The sequence below is a fragment of the Schistocerca piceifrons genome, chromosome 5 (genome assembly GCF_021461385.2).
Source record: "Schistocerca piceifrons isolate TAMUIC-IGC-003096 chromosome 5, iqSchPice1.1, whole genome shotgun sequence".
Taxonomy (NCBI): Eukaryota; Metazoa; Arthropoda; class Insecta; order Orthoptera; family Acrididae; genus Schistocerca; species Schistocerca piceifrons.
The window spans coordinates 82,294,208-82,320,952 of record NC_060142.1 but is presented as its reverse complement, the minus strand read 5'-3'; the positions used below and the strand labels follow the sequence as shown (position 1 = coordinate 82,320,952).

The window sequence follows — 26,745 nt, the reverse complement described above, 5'->3', positions numbered from 1 at the left end:
CCGTTTCCAGCCCTGGGCTGGCTCACGAACCTGGACACGTGTTTGCTACGCACGTGGCACGTTCCACGCACGTGCGTGTTCACGCAGGCGTGAGGGTGGCCGTCCCGCGCAGGTGCTGCGTTTTCAGCGATTTCGCACGCCCTCTGCCACGAAGCGGTAAGCCGCTGCCTCGAGCGGGGAGGTTCAGAGGCTGCCAGTTTAACATTCGCTCAGCGACAAGAAATGAGAAGTCGACAAAGTTCTGTAACGTTTCCGGAGTCTGGCGGAGCTGAGTTTTTCACGAGTAATTCGTAATGTTGTAATGATTGTTCTTACCGCCCAACCTCCAGATGCCAAGGCACTCAAAACGGTACCAAACGTTGTATGTCAGTAGAGTGTGAACCAAAACACCGACTTAGTTCGTGTAGTGCGCCGTCGTGGAGTAGAACATGCGTAAACGGTAACTAAAAGTGTGACCAGAACTACGGAACGCAGGAAAAGGGTGTGAGTGATCGAATTGCTGATCTCGCGTGCGTGAAAAGGTAGAGCGTACAAACCCCACTTATGACAATTTTTTTAACTGTTTACGCATGAACTGTTATATGGGAGAACATTTTCCTGACATGCAAAAAGACATTTCGGAGTTTGTAGCAAATTTCTTTTTGGGGTCTGCTTTCCCTTCGTTAGTTGAACGTTATGTAATTCTAACTGATCTTATTATTTTGTTTATTATTATTAATTATTATTATTATTATTATTATTATTATTACTATTACTTCCGTACGTGTGATGCAATTGTTTCTTTATTTTTCTGTTCTGATTGTACAATCTGTGAAACTACATATCTACTCTATAGGTTTACTATTTTCGAGTCCGCCCGTGGTAGCCGAGTGGTCAGCGCTACAGAATGTCAATCCTAAGGGCCCGGGTTCGATTCCCGGCTGGGTCGGAGATTTTCTCTGCTCAGGGACTGGGTGTTATGTTGTCCTAATCATCGTCGTCATTTCATCCCCCTCGACACGCAAGTCGCCGAAGTGGCGTCGAATCGAATGGCCTACACCCAGCGAACGGTCTACCCGACAGGAGGCCCTCGTCACACGACATTTGTTTACTTTCATATTGTCGGATCAGATTACGCACGTAAGTTCACTACGTAAAAAACTCTGTTAATCTGTCATATCTAGAAATGGTTACTGTATTTTGCATTCCTGCGCGACACCCTACTATATAAGCCAGAATAAAACCAGCTTGACCGTTAAATAATGTAATGTTTGTGTCCCTCGTACACGCGAAAACTGTCTCCGTTCATCCACGAATGATCGCATAGCGCAGAGCTGGCAGTTTACTCAACAGTAATCACCGTCTTTCTTCAGTACACATTGGTACGCTGCAAATATTTAAAATGCGTAAGTCGAGTCCTCGCACTCGAAAGCCAGTCCACCAGTCACCAACCATCGCCTCCGCCTCACCGTCCCCTCCCCCTCGATTGTTCACTTTGAATAGTCTTAAGCTATCTTGTGGCAAAGGTATACAGGGCGATTTTTTCCACCGCGCACAAAATCCAGGCATTGATCCATGAGATGGTCGCCAACAGGAAAGGTATAGTGAACTTATGCCCGGAAATGCATGGTTTCCATGCTAACGATCATTTATTCAACCATACTTTGTTACAAAGACTGCGGTGTAATAAGCGCTGTACCACGCAGCCACAGTTAAATTATGCACGTTTCCTCACAGAGGGTGGTACTGTTCCCTCGTTCGTCATACCCTGCCGCCCTCTCCTCCCATAGCAATTGGTAATCTTGTGTGAGATTCACTTCCCTAGCTGACTCACCTTGTAGTGGATGTGATACAGTGTTGTACACTAAGGTTTCGTATTCCGGGATGTGCGTCATCCATCCTGCTCACAGATGAGACCACCTTTACAAGGAGTGGTAACTTCAACTTTCGTAAAGTCATCTGTATGTATGTGTTAAACCGGGGACCTACAAACAACGGAAAGCCTTCGTCCCGCCGTAGCCCTCAGTGGTTCCAAACCCCAGAACATCCCACAGCAGCCCTCCCACCCCACCGCCGCCCCACACCGAACCCAGGGTTATTGTGAGGTTCGGCCCCCAGTGGACCACCCCTGGATCGTCTCACACCAGACGAGTGTAACCCCAAATGTTTGCGTGGTAGAGCAATTATGGTGTACGCGTACGTGGAGACAGTCTCTGCGCAGAAATCGCCGACATAGTGTAGCTGAGGCGGAATAAGCGGAACCAGCCCGCATTCGCAGAGGCAGATGGACAATCGCCTTAAAAACCACCCACAGGCTGACCGGCACACCGGACCTCGACACTAACCCGCCCGGCGTTAGACCGCGCGGCTAGCCGGCGGGCAGGACTCCCATAGTATGGCGAAGGCGAATCACCAGCATCGGTGCACCCGAAATGTGTGGTCCCGGATAATTGGCGACCGTATTTTGGGACCAATCTTCCTTCCCCGTCGCCTAACAGGCCGGAACTATCGGCGTTTCTTCAAAATCAAATGGCTCTGAGCACTATGGGATTTAACTTCTGAGGTCATCAGTCCCCTAGAACTTAGAACTACTTAAACCTAACTAACTTAAGGACATCACACACATCCATGCCCGAGGCAGGATTCGAACCTGCGACGTAGCGGTCGCGCGGTTACAGACTCAAGCGCCTAGAACCGCTCGGCCACATCGGCCGGCACTTCGAACGTCCTTGGTTATTTTGGGACGAGATTTGACCTGGTACACTCTGCAGTATGGTGGCCACAGACAAGGGGGTCGTTTGCGAAAACTGTTGACTCTAACAGCTGGACGAATCGTTTGGTAAGGTCCTCTTTGGTAAAGGCAAGCACCGCGTGTGTTCGACGCATGAACTGTTATTTGAAAACGAACTGTTTGCCCGGGCCACTTGCTCCAAGTGTTATTGTCCTAATGATTCGCCTTGAACACCATTTGTGCTTTTTATTGTGGTTTTAATTATCTGTTTCTGATGGCCATTTGTTTGCTGCTTAGCGTCTATCTTTTTGAACAGTAGTCTTACCACGTACTGTAAGTTGTAGAACTCAAATTTCTTCTTTACCTACCTCATTGTGATCTGTTGTGCAATATCAAAGGTACATAAGGTGTTTATAAATCAATTGTCTGCTGTGATGCAGCAACAGAGTTATTGAGTTTGCTGTAAAGTTTAGCTTAAATAAATTCGCAAAGTCGAAGTTTTCCAATAGGTCGGGGTTATTTAAATGTTCTTAAAGATTTCGTTATCTACAGTTTAGTTCACAAGTTTTAAATCTTACTTGTTGCTCTGTTTTTTAAGGTTCCTTGTTTTAAAGCTTTTTTTTTACTAATAGAGCTTAACTTAAAGGTTTCATTATCTTGTTGCTCAGTTGTTAAAAGGAATCCTTAGAATTTCACTACCTAAGTTATTTGTGGCCGATTCTGGCTTGTCTTAAAATTTTACGTTTTGCACCTTTTACAATCTACCTTTTCTCTGTTTTAGTAGTGCCTTAACTGTACAAGGGACCAATCCGCGAGTCCGTTCCCTGTTAGTCGGAACTGTATCACAGTAAAATTAAATTTGAAGTGTTCCTCCTGTTACTAAATGCTAAATTTGGTAATGAGATGTTGGCCTCTTGGCTCATTGATTCACTTGTGTTTGGTGTCACTAAATATTCTCAAGAATCAATAAAGAGTGTTTAATTTGGTTAAATATTTTTTCTGGCATAGACACTTACCGCTCAACCTAAATCCTACATCCATACCGGTTTATTACTAAATAGAAAAAAAATACATCCGTGATGTCGGTGGATCGCTCGCGCTGCTCGTGATGTGGCTCTTCCTGAGCAGTTTCGCTCAAGGACTTCGACTTGCTCCGCTGTGGTAGCGTCCTCATAGGCAGTGATCCAGGATCACCAAGGCCGAAAACATCCACAGGTTCAAAAACGAAACTTGGCAGTCTTGTAACTAATAATTTTGTCTTCCAGATTTCTTATGATCCAATTGAAAATAACATATTAAGCCGACTGTTTCGAAGTGGATCATCTCTATTTCATAACCGAAAGAAAATGGTCACATTTTTCTTTTCCTTTCTAAGATTAAAACGTTGTCAAAATCTAGTTTCACGCCAGATTACGAGAAATATATGTTTACGTACGAGGGAAACACCATAAGAAAGTTAAATTAACTACTATGTATCAATATTTCAAAGACACATTCAAAGGATGGATTTCATTGCACGGCTTGGTGATAGCTCCCTACTTGACTGCGAATTGAAATACTAGCGCCTACTCTCATTTCCAGTGACGATGGTCCGCACGTGGCAACGAAATCTCCAGCAGTTTCCATCTCCGTCACCTGCTGCTGGCCAGTCAATCTGACCGGCCCTTCTGCTTCCGGAAGACTTTGTTGACGTTTGCGTTGCTACCTTGTTTCTTCGATTTCAGAGCACGGGACAGTCTGCTACTGCCTGCCTTAGCGTACCTCACCTGCCCCACGTTGTCTGTCGTTACGCTCGTTAACGGTCGATCCGAACAAGGCACGTCGCCAACCTGTTCCATGTCATCAGCCTCTTCCATTCTAAGTAGTGCTCCACAACTACGATACATTACAGGAATGACACTGTGGCTGACACATTCATCAGTTGAATAAAACTTGTTATCTACCGGTTTCAACCTACATAACGATCTCTAGTCACCTGAATGAATGTAAGCTATGCACGAAAGAGACACCCAACACCGCCAGCTGCTTTCGTACATAAATTCCACTATCTCAGTATGGCCTTGTATGCTGAAACCGTTTGTGAATAAAGCTGTTCACCTCAGCAGAGGAAGGTATTAAGTCACATTGCCATTCCTGCTATTCCTTTCTGTCCCGAACAAACTGGTTTCCGCTCACGGCTTCCGTTCTGTGCATTCGAACTAACATCGCTTCTACATATATACGATTACTCTGCAATTCGCAGAGGTTTCATAGAACCACGTTCAGACTATTTGACGACCGTTCTGCTCTTGAATAATTCTGAGAAAAATGAACACCTAAATCTTTCTGTGCAAGCTCTGATTTTTCTTATTTTATTACGATGGTTATTTCTCTCCACGTAGATAGATTCAGCAACATATTTTCATATTCGAAGAAGAAAGATGGTGGCTGAAATTTCGTGAAAAGATCTTACCGCAACAACAAAAAACGCTTTAATTTTAATGATTGCCACCCTAGCTCTCTCCCTTATTTCATAATAATAGAAAACAAATTGCCCTCCTTTAAACTTTCTCGATATCCTCCATCAGGCCTATCTGTTAAGTATCCCATACCCCGCAACAGTGCTTCACAAAAGGATAGACAAGCACAGTGTACACAATTTTTAAATACCCCAAAAGTCTCTGATCCCGAATATTTGTTTATTCAATTATGATCAGCTTCAGATAGATCTAAAAACAGAAAAGAGCATATTTATGAAAAAAATGTAGGTAATAGTAGGCTAACAAGACGACACAAGCAGTGTCGTAATATACAGGGTGGTCAGAAACAGTCTAAAAAAGCTTGTAAGGATGTTGCAGGGTAGGTTATGCTGAGAATTAATTTTTAAGAAAAAATTTGATACGTTGCGCCATTTCAGAGTTAATTAGCATTGACGTTTAGCCAACCAGGCCGTTGCGCTTGCAAATTCAAGCGGCCCGCCAGACACAATTACTGTCGCTTGTTCTGATAACGTGGATAACAGCGTCCGTGATAGTTCAATCGTTGGCTCGAGTTCGATACTTATTCGTGTCCCATGTCCAATTTTTGTATCGCTCTCCTGTTCGGTTTTAGGAAACAAAATGAAGGACACGTTCGGGAATATCGCCTCTGGTGGGCCGCTTCTATTTCCGGGCTGATGCTGCTTCAGATCGCGTTCAAATTTCGTCGAATGGCTTTAAACGGTCCCTAGCGGTTCCACTCTGTACGCCGAACAAAAAAACGTGGTCGTATAGCACTCCAGGCGTGTGCGATCAAATTCAATGCGGCTGCTGGCCTACGATGTCCTTGGAAAGGGGTTGAAGCGTCCGGGTGACGTCACCAGCGTCTTAGATTATCAAGAACATCGTCCTGCTGCACATCGCACTGCCAACTTTCATTTTAGACCGCGAAATTTGTGTTGGAATAAACGCACCAAGGAAAGGGGTGGTTTCAGTGCCGCCCTTAATGCCAGCCCCTAAGGCCTTTTCATGTCGGTTCTGAACGGCGATGTGTGTGAAATTTTTTCTTCTGCTAGCGTTATTCAAACGATGAGCGTTGCGTTCTGACCTCCACTGTACACGCATCAAGAGAAGGGGTGACATGTGGATAATATGGGGAGGTGTGTCTATCTTTCCCATGGTGTGACATACCCACGTGGCGTTGTTATTCACATGTGTTGACACCTCGCTGTTTGAAGCATCGTACAGCTCTAGGCGTACGTCGAAGGACGCCACGCTTTTACACCTTTCAGCCAAATTTTAAACTTCTATCTCGCAATGGGAGACAATTACGTCGTTTCGAAAAAGTGAACCTTCACTGTGTCATGCAGCGTAGTTTCCAGCATTCTCCTGCACCATAATGTTGCGAAAGCTTCTATACTCTTCTTATCTCAGTTACGTGACTGGATTCGTAATTTCGTGTCAGCGAGGTCACAGTAAGTTGTAACTGACGGAAAGTCATCGAGTAAAACAGAAATGGTTTCTGGCGTTGACCAAAGTACTGTTATGGCCCTCTGCTGTTCTATATAAACGATCGTCTTAGGTTGTTTGGGAATGATGCTGTCGTTTATCATCTAGTGAAGTCATCAGAAGATCAAAACAAATTGCAAAAAGATTTAGAAAAGATATCTGTATGGTGCAAAAATCGGCAATTGACTCTAAATGATGAAAAGTATCATGTCATCCACATCGGTGCTAAAAGTAATCAATTAAACTTCGGCTACACGAGGAATAATTCATATCAAAGGCCGAAAATTCAACTAAATACCTAGGAATTACAATTACGAATAACTTAAACTAGGAGGAAAGTTTGGAAATTTGTGGTAAGGTCTCATGGGACCAAACAGCTGAGGTCATCGGTCCCTAAGCTTACACACTACTTAATCTAACTTACGCCAAGGACGACACACACACCCATGCCCGAGGGAGGACTCGAACCTCCGACGGGGCAGCCGCGCGGCTAAATTGGAAGAAACACATAGACAATGTTGTGGGGAAGGCTAACCGAAGACTGCGTTTTGTTATCTGGACGCTTAGAAAATGTAACAGATCTACTAAAGAGACTGCCTACACTGGAACGCGGTCTGAGATCCTTACCAGATAGTTTTAACAGAGTACATCCAGAAGATTCACAGAAGAGTAGCAAGTTTTCTGCTATCGAGAAATAGGGGAGAGAGTGTCACTGACATGATACAGGATTTGGGGTGGTCACATTAAAACAAAGGCGTTTTTCATTGCGGCAGAATATTGTCACGAAATTTCAATTACCAACTTACTCCTCCGAATGCTAAAATATTTTATTGACACCGATTTACATAGGGAGTAGATCATCATAGTAAAATAAACGAATTCAGAGCTCGCAAGGAAAGATGTAGGTGTTCGTTTTTCCCGCACGCTGTTCGGCATTGAAATAATAGGCAATTATTGTGGAGGAGGTTCCATGAAGCCTCTGCCAGGCACATAAGTGTGATTTGCAGAGTGTATATGTAAGTGTAGATGTACGTAGACCTGTAGCGTTTATCATTTACGTTTCACTTCCACACTACAGAGACATACTTTCAGAAAAATTATATTGCTAACTAACGACCCATCCGGCCTTCCAAGAGTGGCACTATGTTTCTACAGCTGGACTAATTGTCTAACACAACACTAATTTTGTTTTTCGCGCCGCTGTGTATAGTTATGATTAAAATTCAGTGAACAACGTCAGCTTACTCAATATTAATTCCAAATTCTATAATGTAAACAATGTAAGCAGAACACGCCAAGAAAATTTTCAGGAGGAATGAATTAATCTACAAGCATCATCATAGTTGAGTCGATTCGCATCAAATATTTATAAATTGTATACACAAATCTCCGTTGTGAATCAGTATGGCTACATTATCGGAAAAAACTAGTAAACTTGGAAAGTCCGATGACAACATTTGCCACCTGGAGGATAGTAGATGTACTGATAACGGTTTTAAAGTCGTCCGCCAGAAGATAGCGTAGCTGCATAGCTACCAGAACGCGATCTGTGTCTACGCTTTAGTTGGTAATGCTCACAGCCTCAGCATGGTGCAAACATGTGAAGCAAGCAGACAACCATGTACGTAGAAGCACTCGTGCTTCATAGAGCCAACTGAGTAAGTTTGAAAGCGGTCAAATTGTGGCCTTCCGGGTGGTGGGATGGTCCTTTCGGACACACAACACAAGTTGCACGTACTGCGTCAGTTCTGCAACGATGCTGGTATCAGTGGTCGCGTAAACATTCCCACATTCGTAGACGAGGTTCCCAACGTCCATGCAGCATAAACGCCCGCCAGGATCGTCGAATCGTAAAGGCAGCAGTTGCACATCGTGCAACTGCCACAGCACAGATGACAGGGTTTGTGAAACCACACGTGTCGACACGAGCTGTTGCGAAAGAGTTATTACCAGTGTGGCTATGGGCACACACACCTTAGTCCATCTTCCACTCACGCCATGGCATCGACGTGGACGGCTCAAATGGTGCCATCGTAAGATCACTTGGAAGATGAATTGGCGCGCCATGGTTTTCAGCGATGAAAGCAGATTCTGTCTGCACGCAAGTGGCGGTCGCTGGCACGTAACACGTAGACCTGTTGAGCGCTATCTCGTAGAGTGCTTTCGTATGAGACACAGTGGCCCCATCCCAGGCCTTATGATCCTGGGTGCGGTAAGTTATAACTCCCGTTGACCTTTGGTGTTTCTGGAGGGGACTCTAACCAGGGCTCGATACGTGTATAACATTGTTGGAACCGTTCTTTGTCTGCCGTTAGTGCAACAGGAAGGCGATGCGTTTCTCCAAGAGGATAATGCCCGCTCACACATTGCCTGCGAAATTCAACGTGCTCTGTAAGACGTGCAGAAACTTCCTTGGCCAGCACTATCCCCGGACTCGTCTCCAATCAAGCACATGAGAGATACGTTAGGACGAGAAGTGACCCATGCAAGTCGTCAGCCAACAACCCTTACAGAACTACTTGAAGAGGTCGAGCAGTTGTGGCATAACCTATCCTAGGACAGTATCCGCCATCACTCCGATCGACTGGACGCCAGGGTCACCGCCTACATTGCCGCTCGTCGAGAGTGCACCACATACCAATATGGGTTTCTTTCAGCATGCGTTGACAGGCGGTACCAAACAACCACACGTGCTATTGATCTGTAAATGTAATTATTTCATGTACTCTACATGCACTGTTGCAACAATGAGTCCGCAGCTCGTGGTCGTGTGGTAGCGTTCTCGCTTCCCACGCCCGGGTTCGATTTCCGGCGGGGTCAGGGATTTTCTCTGCCTCGTGATGACTGGGTGTTGTGTGATGTCCTTAGGTTAGTTAGGTTTAAGTAGTTCTAAGTTCTAGGGGACTGATGACCATAGATGTTAAGTCCCATAGTGCTCAGAGCCATTTTTTGCAACAATGAAACATGAGTGAATTGGAAACCTCTAAAAGGGTGTACTAATCTTTTTCCGGTAGTGTATTAATGAATCAGAGCCCCTATTGTTGTCCATGAGGTTAGTCTTCACTTACAGGCCGTAAAACCTGGCGAAAGACTTTGGTTTAGGAAATGTAGTGAACTGGCGTTTGAAAATTTTTATTTTTCAGTCTCTCTTTTCGTTCTTAAGAACCTTCAATATCTCAGCGCGTCAGCAATCGTTGGTTAATATATTAAAAAACTAGAAACCCGCCTCGATTGCGAAAAAAGCACCTAGTGTTAACCCAGGTTCCTCATTTTCCTTTTACCATTAAGGTGATTTTAGCCCTTTGAACACCTCACGTTTTATCCCTATATCTTTATTAATCTTTATTATCACGACGTCTTTAGATTACGTCGCCTCAGCTCCCCCCCCCCCCCCCCCCTTCCCACGCCCGGCTAACTACTGGCTTTAGGTATAGTTTTTAAGAGTTCCTTCTGTTGTCATAGGTAGCTTCATATATGTTTCTTTCCTAGCATAAGCAACCGTGTGCGGTTATTTTTAGGTTTCATCTCCTATTTAGCTCGTCACTTATTCTATCCATTTCATTTTTTGATATACGTTGATCCACGGCTGGGAATATATGGGCTATTTAGCCCCGACCCATGTATAAACTTTCTCGTATTCGTATGCGCATGCGCATTCAAGTAACTTCCCTTGTATTGCGCAAGTGCATAGGTAACGGGTCTGGCTTGTAAGTGAGCGATCATTTGTAGCTGCAGTTTATGGCGGGTCATGGCCCATCGAACGTAGGCCGGTATGAGGTGGAGTGTACGTATGTACTGTTTGTGTTTCCTTTTCTTTTTCGTTTATAAATGTATAGATATGGTGTTCTTTTAATCATTGACAAAGGCCTTCTTATGCACTTCTGGATTTTATTGTTGTTCTGAAGAAGGTGTAGTTATCTACGCCGAAACCTGGGTTAACACTAGGTGCTTTTTTCGCAATCGAGGCGGATTTTTAGTTTTTAATATCTTTTCGTTCTATTGTCATCCGCATTTTATATCCTTCCTGTTTTAGCCATCGTTTGTTACTTCGCTGCCCAAATAGAAAAATAGCTCTACCACAAAATGGTTCAAATGGCTCTGAGCACTATGTGACTTAACATCCGTGGTCATCAGTCCCCTAGAACTTAGAACTACTTAAACCTAACTAACCTAAGGACATCACACACATCCATGCCCGAGGCAGGATTCGAACCTGCGACCGTAGCGGTCGCACGGTTCCAGACTGTAGCGCCTAGAACCTCTCGGCCACTCCGGCCGGCAGCTCTACTACATTTAGTGTTCATTTTCCTTTATACGGGACATAGTCAGTCGCAAAATGAATCTAAGAACAGTATTGAGGCCAATTTCGGCTGAAAACCAAAGAGGGACACTTTCATTTTGTGCCACCCGTCTCAACTGTAATGCGCATTTTACAGAGACGAACTCCTAGTTTGCAGCAGAGGAAACAAAAGAAGTAGCACGAATTTATTCTCACCGAAAATCCTTCCGTCTACGATGAAAGTCTTTTAAGGCGCGAAGGGGCGTTCGTGTAGAGACTAGGTACTGTAGGAAGAAGAGGAATAGGAAAGAATTGTAGCAAGAGGAAGGGAAGTAAAAGGAAACGAGGTGCGGAAGGCGGGAGAGGATTGAGACTATGATAAATTGACGTGAGTGCAGCGGACGGGTTTTAAGCTGAAAAGGCTATGCACGGCGTGGTGGAGAGACCGGAGGGCGAAAATTTATACGGGAGAGATGAGAGAGAATGGCAGGGGACGCTGAGTCAGAGCGGAGGGCGTCTGAATAAAAGATGAGGCGAGTGTAGAGGAGAGCGGAGAGGCCCGGCCGGCGGCGCACGGCAAGTTTTAATTGAATGAAGCCGTGGCCCGCGGCCGTCGCTGATTGGGCAGCGCTTGCGCGCGTGTGTGGATGTGTGTGCGCACGCAGCGCGGCGCCATAACCCAGCCAACCGCGGCTCTGTGGCGCGCGTACGTCACTACACGCACCACTTTTCTCTCCATTCAAATCGAGCAACGAAAGGCAGGGGTGACGCGTAAACCTCCGATACGGCTGCAAGACGTCCACCTGTTGAGCTGTAATGTCAGAAAGATTTGGAAAAAAGCACTTCATCCCAAAGTGCCGGCAAGTTACAATAATTTTAATAGTATAGTTCTACGAATACAGTGACGAGCCAAAAAATTATGACCACCTGTTTCGTAGCGAGTTGGTCCACCTTTGGAACGCAATTTAGCAGCGATTCCGCGTGACATGGATCGAGACGTCCTTAGTAGGTTTCCGGAGCTATGAGGTAGCATATGTCAATACACAGGACTCGCAGTTCCCGCAAATTACGGGCTGGTGGTTTGTCGGTGCGGAGTTACGCCCGGCAGCACCCCAGATTTCTTCTTTTGGGTTCGTATCAGGTGCATCTGATGACCAAGACATTAGCGTGAGTTCATGGCAATGGTCCTCAAATCACTGTAGCGCGATTCTGGCCTTGAGACATGGATGGTTATCCTGCTGGAAGATGCCATAGCGCTTCAGTCTGGAACCGCGTGACCGCTACGGTCGCAGGTTCGAATCCTGCCTCGGGCATGGTTGTGTGTGATGTCCTTAGGTTAGTTAGGTTTAAGTAGTTCTAAGTTCTAGGGGACTGATGACCACAGATGTTAAGTCCCATAGTGCTCAGAGCCATTTGAACCATTTGATGCCATAGCCATCGTGGAAGACACGATCCTTCAAGGGTGCAGGTAGCTACAATAACGTTCGTGTAATCCACAGTGTCATGCAATTGTCCTTCCTAGCGTTACCCAGCTCCCAAAGGCCTGCAACTAATATATTTTTCCCACCGGTAATTCCACTGTTCGAAGCATTTTTTGCCGTCATCTTTTTGAAAAGGCTGACAACTCCTCTCTTGTTTTTTTTTGTTGACTTCTCCAATGTTGTCAAATCGGTGTCCTTCCATGCCCCTCTTCATGTGCGGAAATAAGAAAAAGTCGAATGGAGCCAGGTCATGCGAGTAAGCTGCGTAGGGTAGCGTAACTATGTCATTTCTAGCTAAAAACTGTCTTAACAGAGATGGCTGTATGAGCAAGTGGGTTGTCGTGGTGGAAAAACCAGTCTCCTGTCTCCCCAAACGTTCCGGTAAAATTCGCTAAACCGAGCTCCAAGATAACCCACTAATCTCTGACAGCTATCAATTGTCTATCGACGGTTTGTCAGCACAAGCTCTCGAATTTTTTCAATATTTTAGTCGATCCTAGCAATTTATGGACTTTCAGAACAATATTTGTCATTAGTCGACATGTCGCCACTTTTAAATCGAGCAAATGACTCCACTTTTAAATCGAGCAAATCACCCGTACACTTGTGTGTCACCTTGGTAAGCTGGTTTCAAAATTAAAACAGTTTCAGCAGCACTTTTAGCGAGTAGAAAACAAAATTTAAGAGCTACACGTTGTTCACTTAAATTTGCCGTCATATAAAACGAAACAAGAACAAAACAGCGTTAGCAAAAAGTTGAGATTAAAAGAACAGGTCAGACGACAACATAGGCTGCCCTGCCTAGCGGCAGAAATGCATACTACACAAGTTTCGCCACGGCAGTGCTCTTCCGGTTTTGCTTTATTATTATTATTATTATTATTATTTTTTGGTACCCCCTCGTACACAAAGTTCCGAAATACATAAGTAAAGCGAAATTTTATTTTGTAAACGTATCAGAGATCTGCCTCAGTGACCTTCACCAGCTTGTTTGATCGAGCACATTTTCTGTTGTGGCCAAAGCCGAAAACATATAATCTACTTCCATTGTAATATTGTGACCAGTGACGACTTTTCTTCTTTTGGAGTGACGCAGGGAAACGGCTCTGCTTCTTCTCCTTCCTCTTCGTTCTTGTCAAACGGAACAACCTAAGCTACTGCGTCGGTCAGGTCACCGCCGACCTCCACTTCGTCAAACTGTCAAACGCAACGGTGTGTCGTAAGTCAGGAAGAGTGCGTCACATATTGTGGAAACGCGCATCCATCTCTCCGCTCTTGTGGTATTGTTGCAGTTGATTTTTTCCCTCCTTGATGAATAGGCATTTCTCGAAGCAGTCATTCATTCCCCCCAGTGCTTTATCAGACAAGGTCACAGCTTCCGAAACTTACGTTGGGCATCTGACCAACTTAAATGCTATCCTATATCGTGAACCAAAATCTTTGCAGTGTTAAGTTTTAAGTAAGCGCATAACATCTAATGGCCTTTTTTCACTACAATGACTAAGCCATTTCAGTAACCATTTGAGTAACCATTCTTCAGGACTCAGGAACTCACCTTTTCAGGTCCGTTTCGCACGCCCATGTTATACATTTTCTGCAATCCGACCTGTGTACTTCAAGATTGTCGACAGTTTGGACGGCGGAATACCAAAAGTTTTCGTTATAGTCTTTTTTTTCTGTATCCTCATTTCACGGCCCCAGTAACAAAACATATGCACTTCCTTGAAGTAATTTTTACAACTGATTTGTATATTCTAATGCGTTATTCACTAAGAGAAACAAAGAAACGTTGCAGAGAGTTGATTGCTCAAATAATTACCGCAATAATTGATTAAAGAATCCCAGTTACCGAGTGACAGATGGCTCCTAACTTCGAGTTATAAAGCGTTTGTGGCCAATCTATCACGACAATCGCTTCGATTTATCGAGTGTACCGAAACACGTAAGATGTCTTCCATTTATCAAAATATTTTCAAGGAACCAGTCTACTACTACGATTTATCGAGAAATTCAATTTATCGAGGTTCGAATTAACAAGAGTCAATTATATATTCCTAGAATCCTCATTTGCAGCTGGTTCTTCGACTTTATACATATGCTCTCACGAGACAGTTTGTGTCAATCTTCAAGCGTCTGTCACTTAAGGCTTATGTTTTGCGTCTCCTTGACGCACTCCCGTGGGTCGAACAAACCTGTGGCCATCGTAGCTGTTAAATATCCCCTGTTAGTTCTATTTGTACTCGCCACATACACTTGTCCAATAGTCTAGGGTGGGCCGCACGAATGTTTTGCAAGTGTTCTCCTTTGGCTACATATTCCTTGTGTCCTCCTCATAAATCGGAGCCTGGCACCTGATTAACCTACAAAAGAGTCTAGACGGTCGTTCCATTTAATATCACTACAAACATTCAAAAAAATTTCTTTTTAAAACTCAGTCTTGATCGCACCACGTATGCTACAAGAACATAGGTGGCCGGTTTCGGTCGTATCACATGACCGTCATCAGACCTGTAATTTAATTTAGAAAGTAATAGAAACCTTAATAAATTGACAATAAAATATGATACAATGCTTATAAGGATAAAATACGATAAGACTTGTTATACCCATGGCATCCTTCGTAGATGGTAGGTGGAGCACTCTTCTCAGTTGCTGTGATGTCAACTGGTGCCAGAAAGTGACTGGTATACGCTTAAATACGAAGATGCTCCGCCTACCTCTTCTCACTCTACCTCATGTCAACCAATTTTTACGTTTTCACAATTATGTGAACCCGTTTTTCACTGATGGTCATGTGATATGACCGAAACCGGCCACCTATGTTTTTGTGGCATACATGGAGCGATCAAGACTGAATTTTAAAAAGAAAAATTTTTTAAAATTTTTTCGATCGCTGTTCCAAGAAATGGCTCAAATGGCTCTGAGCACTATGGGACTTAACATCTGACGTCATCAGTCCCCCAGACTTAGAACTACTTAAACCTAACTAACCTAAGGATATCACAAACATCCATGCCCGAGGCAGGATTCGAACCTGCGACCGTAGCACGGTTCCGGACTGAAGTGCCTAGAACCGCTACGCCACAGCGGCCGGCCGCTGTTCCAAAATTGTTTATTAAAACTACAAATATTGTCATACAATACTATGTTTTTTCGTTTTGCGAAGTGCACAATTTTATATTTCTGAACATTGAAATCTGAACATTCAAATCAACATGCTAATCTTTGCACCATTTTGAAATCTCATCAAGTAGTGACTCAATACTTATACAGGGATGTCCAGTCGGTACCTCATTATACACTCTCTAAGAAAACAAAAGGCACACCACAAAGGAATTATCCCAATGGGGAGGAAATCGGCAGAAGTGGTTCACATGTGCAAATAAACAAATGATCACGATTTCAGAAAAAAATTGGATGATTTGTTCAAGTTGGATGATTTATTCAAGAGAAATAGCTTCACATATTGGCTGAACTCTTGTCCTTATGCAAGCAGTTATTGGTCTTGGCACTGATTGTTAGAGCTGTTGAATATCCTCCGGAGGGATAGCGAGCCAAATTCAGTCCAGTCGGCACGTTAGCATCGTCAAAATTGCGAGCTGGTTGGAGGGCACTGCCCACAATGCTCCATACGTTCTCAATTGGGAATCTTGCTGGTCAAGGTAGAGTTTGGCAAGCACCAAAACAATCAGCACAAGCTCTCGCCGTGCGCGGGCGGTCATTATTTTGCTGAAATATACACTAAGGATGGCCTGCCACGGAGGGCAACAAAACGGGGCGTAGAGAATCTTCGACGTACCGCTTTACCGTAAAGGCGCCGGAGATGGCGAGCGACACTCAGGTTGGGGTGCCATCGCTGTTCGGTGTGTCTCCAGACACCTCTTCGCTGGACATAGGAGCTCAGTTCGGAGTGGGAGTCACCACTGGAGACGATTCTACTCCAGTCAGTGAGATTCGAGGCCGAATGTGCTCGACACAATTGCAAACGGGTTTGTCAGTGTAGAGATGTGTACGCCGACTACCATTCGTAGATGGCGCAAACGGTGCCGTAGCTCAGCCCCCTTTCTGTGACCCGCCTATTAATAAACTTTGTGGTCACTGAAGCACCAGTTGCTCGTCGAATCGATGATAATGGTGAATCCGGGGCTGTGAATGTCTCTCTTATGATTGCTCGGTCCTCACGCCCTGCCATGTCTCTAGGTCGACTGCTTCCTTCTCGACGCTGTATTTGGCCACGGTTCACCCATTCCTGCCAACATCGTCGAATAGCAGCACTGCTCCTATTCAAATGTCGAGTTATTCGCCGATTACTGCAACCGGCTTCTTTGAGCCCAGCTACGCATCGTCTCTAAAATGCTGACATCCGCTTAAATTGTTCATGCACCTGTCCGCTAGGAATAGCTACTGTCCAACTGAGTTCGGGTGGAGGACATTACTGTTTAACGTCCCATCGACAACGAGATCGTTGGAGACGGAACTGAGTACACGGACTTTACGCACTGGTATCAAACACATCCCCTGTTTACTATTCTTGCCAAGTGCGCGGTGAAATTGTGCTGCACGTCGATACTTGTGTGAATATCAATTTGTGACCAATTTGCATAACTCCTTCGTTGTGCATTTCGAGATCACCAGTCCTCTGCATGTTTCTGACTTGAATTTTCTCAACAGTGAAGTGTACGGCATAAATCTGATTCTGCATATGACACAGATCTGTATTGTTGTTGTGGCCTTCAGTCCAGAGACTGGCTTGATGCAGCTCTCCATGCTACTCTATCCTGTGCAAGCTTCTTCATCTCCCAGTACCTACTGCAACCTACATCCTTCTGAATCTGTTTAGTGTATTCATCCCATGGTCTCCCTCTACGATTTTTACCCTCCGCGCTGCCCTCCAATACTAAATTGGTGATCCCTTGATGCCTCAGAATATGTTCTACCAACCGATCACTTCTTCTAGTCAAGTTGTGCCACAAATTTCTCTTCTCTCCAATTCTATTCAATACCTCCTCATTAGTTATGTGATCTACCCATCTAATCTTCAGCATTCTTCTGTAGCACCACATTTCGAAAGCTTCTATTCTCTTCTTGTCTAAATTATTTATCGTCCACGTTTCACTTCCATACATGGCTACACTCCATACAAACACATTTAGAAAAGACTTCCTGACACCTAAATCTATACTCGATGTTAACAAATTTCTCTTCAGAAACGCCTTCCTTTCCATTGCCAATCTACATTTTACATCCTCTCTACTTCGACCATCATCAGCTATTTTGCTCCCTAAATAGCAAAACTAATTTACTACGCGCCGGCCGCGGTGGTCTAGCGGTTCTGGCGCTGCAGTCCGGAACCGCGGGAATGCTACGGTCGCAGGTTCGAATCCTGCCTCGGGCATGGGTGTGTGTGATGTCCTTAGGTTAGTTAGGTTTAAGTAGTTCTAAGTTCTAGGGGACTTATGACCTAAGATGTTGAGTCCCATAGTGCTCAGAGCCATTTTTTAATTTACTACTTTAAGCGTCTCATTTCCTAATCTAATACCCTCAGCATCACCCGATTTAATTCGACTACATTCCATTAACCTTGTTTTGCTTTAGTAGTACAATATTTCATACAGACGTCACTGGCAGCTCGTAACAACAATTATCTTTTTTTCTTTAAGTTGTGGTAAGTTCTTATGGGACCAAACTGCTGAGGTCATCGGTCCCTAAGCTTACACACTACTTAATCTAACTTAAACTAACTTACGCTAAGGACGACACACACACCCATACCCGAGGGAGGAGTCGAACCTCCGACGGGGGAATTAGAATTAAATTCGGATTATATGTTAATACCTTCAGCTGCTGACGGGCGTTGATATATATCAACCGGGACAGGTGAAAATGTGTGCCCCGACCGGGACTCGAACCCGGGATCTCATGCTTACATGGCAGACACTCTATCCATCTGAGCCACCGAGGGCACATAGGATAGTGCGACTGCAGGGACTATCTCGCGCACTCCTCCCGCATGACCCACATTCTCATCTTGTATGTCCACACACTACATTCGTAGTGTCCCTACCCAACACAGTCATTACTCGTAGAGGACATTCTTATCATGTCCCGTAAGAGTTCGGTGGTCATGGCCTGTATCGCCAAAACTATATACTTATATGGATATGGTGTCTGTTCTTTCGGACACGTCCGAAAGAAGAGACACCATATCAATATAAGTAAATCCGACGGGTGAAGCCGTGCGGACCGTGACAAGATGCCTCAGACCGCTCGGCTACCCCGCGTGGCAACAATTATCTCGCTAACGGCTTATTGCAGATCCATATTTTCTGGACCGTATCAGTTTCTAGTCTCTTCTATGTTTGCTGATGAGTATGGCACACCGTGAATATTGCAACACGAGAGTAGGGAACTTCTTGCTTACATTCTTAGAATATAATGAAGTGTGACTCTTGGAATTACAAGCATTATTGTTTCAGACATGAATGGAATAGGAGCAGAACTGATGTTATATTATCAGCAGGACAAGTGGACAATACTTTAGGATTGCCCCGTCAGGAAAAGCGAACAAGAGAACGCCTATAAACTATTGAAACAGCATCTGCCGAAGTAATGACGTCAGCTGGCAGGCTTGTATGTAAGGAGTACAGAGAGGAAGTACTCACCATCACCAGGTTACATAGGCTCTTGCTCTGTATGACGTCGCTTACAACCAGGATGTCGGACCTGCAACAAGACGGAAGCGGTCAGTATGCATCAGCGCACAGTTCGCTCGTGAAACTCGTGGAAAACTGCACTTCAGCTCGTAAAAGATGCGTGGCTTACATGGCTGAAAAGGAAAGACTTAACACACGTTCACAGCATTATTTAAATGATTAACTTCGATTAAAATAACTTCGCGATCGACGTTTTCGCGAGTAGAGTGGCAGGAACAAGTTGTAAGCCAATCGTCATTCTTCTCCAGAGTGTCACGTGCTCGCTGTGTTCGTTATTTTGCACACGGATGCACAGCCTTGTCTAGCGCGGTCGGCTGCACGCCAGTAGCAATTAGGACTGTTGATATTTTTAAAAATATTGGGGATCCCATGTATCGACATTTAAAAAATATGCCTGTACCGTCGCCCGATATCTCGAACAAAGTATAGATATATCGACAGGTAGATATAGACGTACCGCCCTATACAAATATCGATAGCACATTGTAAATATACTGACGGTTTAAGAGCTGTATATTTAGGTACTGGTTTATTCTTAGATATTCTGTACATGAACAAGCTAGCAGCCTGCCCGTAATTAGAGCAAGAATTGAAAGGAAAACTATGAACGTTCACGCTTAGCGATAACCAGTTTGCTAACAATGTTAACTGCAGGTAAATAGCACAATAAAAGGTGTTCGAAGAGTCCGTCGTTTGGTTTCGTCACATACCGGATTTTGTCTGGAACACTTCTGTCGAATTTCCTTTTTTTTTCATTTCTGCCAAAGCTAGTGACCTAGCAGTTCTAGCGTCAAAACTGCGTGGTGAAGTTCAACGGAGTACTTTCTGTTGGCAGCGCCGATTACGTCAGTATTTCCCTCACAAGTCTCCATCCACCGCAATGACCAATCTTATCATTTAGATACTTGCTTTGCACAGTCAAAGAGAAAGACTGGACGTATTGAAAGCTCTAAAAGTAGTAACACTGCTTCACACAGTGAAAGTAAATTATGTTCTACTGCTATTTCAAAAGAACAGTTTCAAATATTTACCAAAATTGAGATCAAAATGTAATACTCAATAAAAATATCGGCAATCGATACTTTTGGAAAAATATCGATAAATCGGTGTCGATATCTTACCAACAGCCTTAGTATCAATGACCATGCCCCCGCTCCATCCCACTGAAATCTGTCAATTACACATCAATATACTCGAACTATAAAGAAAATATCCTTGTTTTGAACCAGCAAAGCCATCGTAAGGTCGTGCCACATGCATAATTGGGTTGTAATGAGGCGCAGAAAAATGTGTCGTTGTCTGTTAGTGGCAAACGATGCTGCGTACCTTTGTGAACGTCACAGATCAACGTCCGACCAACTTAAAAGAAAGGGAGAAGGAAAGATTAGATTTTTACGCCTAATCGTCGAGCATGTTACTAGAGGAGGCATCGATAGAGCAAGAATGCGGAAGGGAGACGGCCGTGTGCACTGCAGGTCCTGATGTCGCCGTAGAGACTGTGTCGTAGTAAATCCCACGCAGGGATCATCAGAATACTACAGGGCTATTACAAATGATTGAAGCGATTTCATAAATTCACTGTAGCTCCATTCATTGACATATGGTTACGACACACTACAGATACGTAGAAAAACTCATAAAGTTTTGTTCGGCTGAAGCCGCACTTCAGGTTTCTGCCGCCAGAGCGCTCGAGAGCGCAGTGAGACAAAATGGCGACAGGAGCCGAGAAAGCGTATGTCGTGCTTGAAATGCACTCACATCAGTCAGTCATAACAGTGCAACGACACTTCAGGACGAAGTTCAACAAAGATCCACCAACTGCTAACTCCATTCGGCGATGGTATGCGCAGTTTAAAGCTTCTGGATGCCTCTGTAAGGGGAAATCAACGGGTCGGCCTGCAGTGAGCGAAGAAACGGTTGAACGCGTGCGGGCAAGTTTCACACGTAGCCCGCGGAAGTCGACGAACAAAGCAAGCAGGGAGCTAAATGTACCACAGCCGACGGTTTGGAAAATCTTACGGAAAAGGCTAAAGCAGAAGCCTTACCGTTTACAATTGCTACAAGCCCTGACACCCGATGACAAAGTCAAACGCTTTGAATTTTCGGCGCGGTTGCAACAGCTCGTGGAAGAGGATGCGTTCAGTGCGAAACTTGTTTTCAGTGATGAAGCAACATTTTTTCTTAATGGTGAAGTGACAGACACAATGTGCGAATCTGGGCGGTAGAGAATCCTCACGCATTCGTGCAGCAAATTCGCAATTCACCAAAAGTTAACGTGTTTTGTGCAATCTCACGGTTTAAAGTTTACGGCCCCTTTTTCTTGTGCGAAAAAAACGTTACAGGACACGTGTATCTGGACATGCTGGAAAACGGCAGACCGACAGCGCCGACTTCATCTTTCAACAGGATAGGATGGTGCTCCACCGCACTTCCATCATGATGTTCGGCATTTCTTAAACAGGGGATTGGAAAACCGATGGATCGGTCGTGGTGGAGATCATGATCAGCAATTCATGTCATGGCCTCCACGCTCTCCCGACTTAACCCCATGCGATTTCTTTCTGTGGGGTTATGTGAAAGATTAAGTGTTTAAACCTCCTCTACCAAGAAACGTGCCAGAACTGCGAGCTCGCATCAACGATGCTTTCGAACTCATTGATGGGGACATGCCGCTCCGAGTGTGGGAGGAACTTGATTATCGGCTTGACGTCTGCCGAATCACTAAAGGGACTCATATCGAACATTTGTGAATGCCTAAAAAAACTTTTTGAGTTTTTGTATGTGTGTGCAAAGCATTGTGAAAATATCTGAAATAATAAAGTTATTGTAGAGCTGTGAAATCGCTTCAATCATTTGTAATAACCTTGTATAAGAGAGATTGTTGCCCGTGTAAAGTCAATACGAGAGTGCAAATTGATAACACAGGGACACTATACAACGAGGTGACAAAAGTCATGAGGCATCTCCTAATATCGTGTCGGACCTCCAACTGCCCGGCGTAGCTCCATGTGGCAGGGACTCAACAAGTCGTTGGAAGTCCCTTGCAGAATTATTGACCCATGCTGCCTCTATAGCCACATATAGTTCCGAAAATGTTGCCGATACACAATTTTCCGCACCATCTGATTTCTCATTTATGTCCCATAAGTGTTCGATATGACTCTGTCGGGCGAGCTGGATGGCAGATCATTTGCTCAAACTGTCCAGAATGTTCTTCAAACCAATGGCGACCAGTTGTGAGTCGGTGATATGGCGCATTGGCATCCATAAAAATTCCTTCCTTGCTTGGAAACATGGTCTCCAGGTAGTCGAGCATAACCATTTCTAGTCAATGTTCGGTTCACTGGACCATGTAAACACAGTCCATACCATTATGAAGCCACCCCCAGCTTGCACGGTGCCTTGTTGACAACTTCGGTCCATAGCTTCGTGGGATCTGCGCCACACTCGAATCCTACCATCAGCCCTTACCACCTGAAATCGGGACTCATCTCCCATCTGACCTGGCCGCGATTTTCCAGTCGTCTGGAGTAATATGGTCACGAGCCCAGGAGACACTTTGCGGCGAAGTCGTGTTGTTAGCAAAGGCACTCGCTTCGGTCGTCTGCTGCCATAGCCTATTAACGCAAAATTTCACCGCACTGTACTGATGGATACGTTCGTCGTACGTCCCACATCGATTCCTGTGGTTATTTCACACAGTGTTGCTTGTCTGTTAGCACTGACAGCTCAACACAAACACCACTGCTCTCGGTCGCTAAGTGGAGGCCGTCAGAGACTGCGTTGTCTGTGATGAGAGGTAATGCATCAAAATTTGGTATTCTTGGCACACTCTTGACACTGTGTATCTCGAAATATTGAAATCCCATAACGATTTCCGAAATGGAATGTCCGATGCGTCTATCTACAACTACCAATCCGCGTTCAAAGCCTGTTAATCGCCGTCGTGTGAGCACAATGACGTCGGAAACCTTTCCACGTTAATCGCTTGAGTACAAATGACAGCTTCGCCTGTGCACCGCCCCTTTTGTGTACGCGATACCACCGCTATCTGTATACGTGGATATCGGTCTCCTATGACTTTCGTCACCTTAGTGTAAATGATTCATCCGTTTCTGAAAGCTCTGCTTTTTCTAAACTATTACATGTACACATTAGACTGATGAGTGAATAGGACCGTAAACTCACCGAGTTTGCATTATCGCCACGACGTGGCTTTACGAGGGCAGTGCCTTGACAAAATGGCGATAAAACAAGAAAAGAATTTTTTTGTGCTGGAATATGCAGTGCAGCTCGCATTTCGAAGGAATCATGGAAGAGAACCTCCATTTAAAGACCATTCTGCGTTGGTATCGACAATTTAGGTACGATGGGTGTCACCATGTACAGTAAAGTAGCAGTCGATCAAGTGTGCCAGATGCAACCGAGAAGGAAAGTTTCGTACGTAGTATATGTAACAACGGACCGCGCAAGCAACGCACTTGAAATAACGCAGCAAATTGTTTGGAAGATTTGATTTTGTGACAGCGACTACGTTACGAACCGTACTGCGTACAGTTAGTCCAACAATTAAAACTCGAAACTGTGGCCCCCGGTCTCAATTTTGCATCATCATAACCTTGTTTATCTGGAAAGGTTAACCGCCACAACGTGTGACTGTGGGGCACTGAAAGCCCTAATGAAATTGTGGCGCATGAGGGAGATCCACAGAAGATTAGTGTTTTCTGTGAAATGTCACTGGCGAAGCGCTAGAGGGCCTTTTAGAGCTCCCTTCCTCAGTATGCAAAATTGGAACTCTTTTGTAGAATCACTTAGATGTCCGCCCGTTCTTCTGTCCGCCTCCCTATCCGTCTAATTGACTGTTAAGACTCGTTTTCAAAAATGGTTCAAAAGGCTCTGAGCACTATGGGACTTAACTTCTGAGGTCATCAGTCCCCTAGAACTTAGAACTACTTAAACCTAACTAACCTAAGGACATCACACACATCCATGCCCGAGGCAGTATTCGAACCTGCGACAGTAGCGGTCGCGTGGTTCCAGACTATAGCCCCTAGAACCGCTCGGCCACACCGGCCGGCATGACCCGTTTTCCTAAGAAGGTGAGGCCACCTTGTTGGGATCACGGATTTACTTCAAACTTTGTGCATCTTTAGTAGGCCATTAAAACAACATAACGTGCAAGTAGTAAGGTGCACCACTATGGCAATTTAGAGAAAACTGCAAGAGAAGTTTTTTCGCGTCTATTGCGTAATTGATGTGTCGGTGTGAAGATGACGGCCGTAAGAAGTCAGTGTGGTCAAGTGGTTATCATTTGCGCTTTGAACGAGGGTCCTGGACAGGGCGACGGTTCTAATTGTCATGACATACATTATCTGCAGTAGCCGAAGAAGAGGGAGTCACCTTCATTTTTGTAGGAGAAGTATAAATTCTGTGATATTCAAAAAATTTGCGCCTACGCTATTTGTTCTCGCTACATTAACAACGTCTCACCGCTACGCAAGTTAACTTCCAAATGGAGCCTGCCTCTGTGTCTGCAGCTCGAAGCGTCCAGCTGCAAAGTAATTTCCGGTAGCTTAGTAGCTTGCATGTATAAGGGATTTTGCAAATCACGATAGGTAAACATTTTCAGGAAAACTCCATGCGATTCTCCGTTTACTTGTCGATAATTGTGAATATGGATGTTCCAATACTAAAATTTCACTAAAAATAGTAAGTACAAGTTACTATAACTTCATGAAAATACACGTCGTTTTTTAAATTATATTATCTCTGAAATGTCATACAAATTAAATAATATAACTAGTGATGAAAACAATACACAATAAAAATTACGTTTGAGCAGGACTCAAACCTTTGTCTCATACATGTACGATAAATTTTGAAAAATACCGGTCAAATATTATGTGAAATAATTTGTCTAAAATTAAGAAATAAAACAAATCAGAGTAATATCTGAATGATGCTTGAAATCATGTACAGCAAATGAAGTGCCAACTGAGAATTTAAAGCTCAATGTTCAATTTCGCATTTAAGAATTTAAAAGCGTACTAGGGGATATCTGACTGGTAAAATTTGACTTAGTGGTCTCATTATGTCACTGAAGTATGAGCACTTCAACTGCTGTACATGATTTCGACCATCATTCAAACGCGCGTCGAATGTTTCTGTAATCTACTTTACTAAATCATTTCACACAACAATGGACTTTTTTCCAACTTTTTAATTTCATTTATTAGTGAAGGCAGCGACATAATACGATATAATAGTAGTAACAGTCGGCTTTATGCGGGAAATCGAATAAATTGTCCGTACGGCCATGTGTTCGGCGTCATCCGTGGTCGTGAGTCAGTTACAGCCGCTGGCCCGACAGGTGCGGATCGGCGGTCCGATTCCGGCCTGCTACAATTATTTAACACTTGTAACCTCTTGAACGTTCTGTGACCTATTATTTATGGAATATTATCAATTGCTAAAACAGTCCTTGCATGCAAAAAACAGGAGCAGTCTCTGATGATTTCTCTTCCATCTCTGATAATGAACATGCTTTCAGTGTGACGTTTGGTTCTCAGTGTGAAGTTTAGTTCTTCTTGACGACGCTGCTCTCGTAACTGGTACTTCACTCCGGATTATATCTGAAAACATTATCTGGGCTGTGCAGGTTTCAGATCTATATTACTAAAATGCTATCCCGGAATCCGCTATCCGCTACCAGCTCCAGAGTAGCGTCAAGAAAAATGCGGTTTTCAAATTTTTGCATAATTACTGATCGAAATTAAAAATTTAAAATGCTCTCATAACCTACTCATTAAAAGGCACAACCTTACATTAAGAGTTTAACACAATAACACTAGTATTATAGTCAGAGTTTCGCGCGGGATTAGCCGAGCGGTCTCAGGCGCTGCAGTCATGGACTGTGCGGCTGGTCCCGGCGGAGGTTCGAGTCCTCCCTCGGGCATGGGTGTGTGTGTTTGTCCTTAGGATAATTTAGATTAAGTAGTGTGTAAGCTTAGGGACTGATGACCTTAGCAGTTAAGTCCCATAAGATTTCACACACATTTTTATAGTCAGAGCCAGCGTAACCCACAGCGCGCATATTCACAGACTTTATTCAACGGGTATTTGAGAATGCGAGCACTTAACAATTTCCAACGAAGTGGACTCGTAATTTCAAACCTTTTTTTTTTTTTTTTCTCACTGACATCGTCCACAAAATGACAAAATGAAAAAAAAAGCTTATCGTTTACTATATTTTCGCTGTTTATGCAGTCAACCTTCGGCATCGAACATGACGTTAATTTATTACTTCTTTACTACTTTTCGCAACACAGTTTTCAATTTCCGTACATATACCACTAAATGTAGGTACAAAACAATATCACTGTACAACACATAGTGCAGGAAATATGACGTCATAGACATTGAAATGCGTGAAAATCTAGCTTCTACTTGAAATGGAGCGCAAATTATCCAAACTTCACTCAGCCAGTGTTTCATAACGAAAGCACTTAGCGGTTTCCAACAAACTTTAAGTGTCATTTCAAACCTTACCTAAACTTTTCCTCGCTTACGTGCTTTAAGACAAGTATTTAACAGACTC

General features: G+C 44.1%; 1 protein-coding gene and 1 non-coding gene across 2 annotated transcripts in view; both read right to left on the bottom strand.

Annotated features, from left to right (window-relative positions):
* Window positions 1–19,156, bottom strand: part of LOC124798755 (breast cancer anti-estrogen resistance protein 3 homolog) — a 227,174-nt gene extending 208,018 nt beyond the window's left edge. The window contains exon 1 of the mRNA XM_047262283.1: window positions 19,098–19,156. Within this exon, the coding sequence (XP_047118239.1) occupies window positions 19,098–19,100 (3 nt within the window). The 5' untranslated portion in view covers window positions 19,101–19,156. The remainder of the gene's footprint in view (window positions 1–19,097) is intronic.
* Window positions 18,324–18,398, bottom strand: Trnat-ugu. Its single transcript has one exon. It is a non-coding gene; the product is annotated as a tRNA-Thr (tRNA).
* Window positions 19,157–26,745: the final 7,589 nt, after the last annotated feature.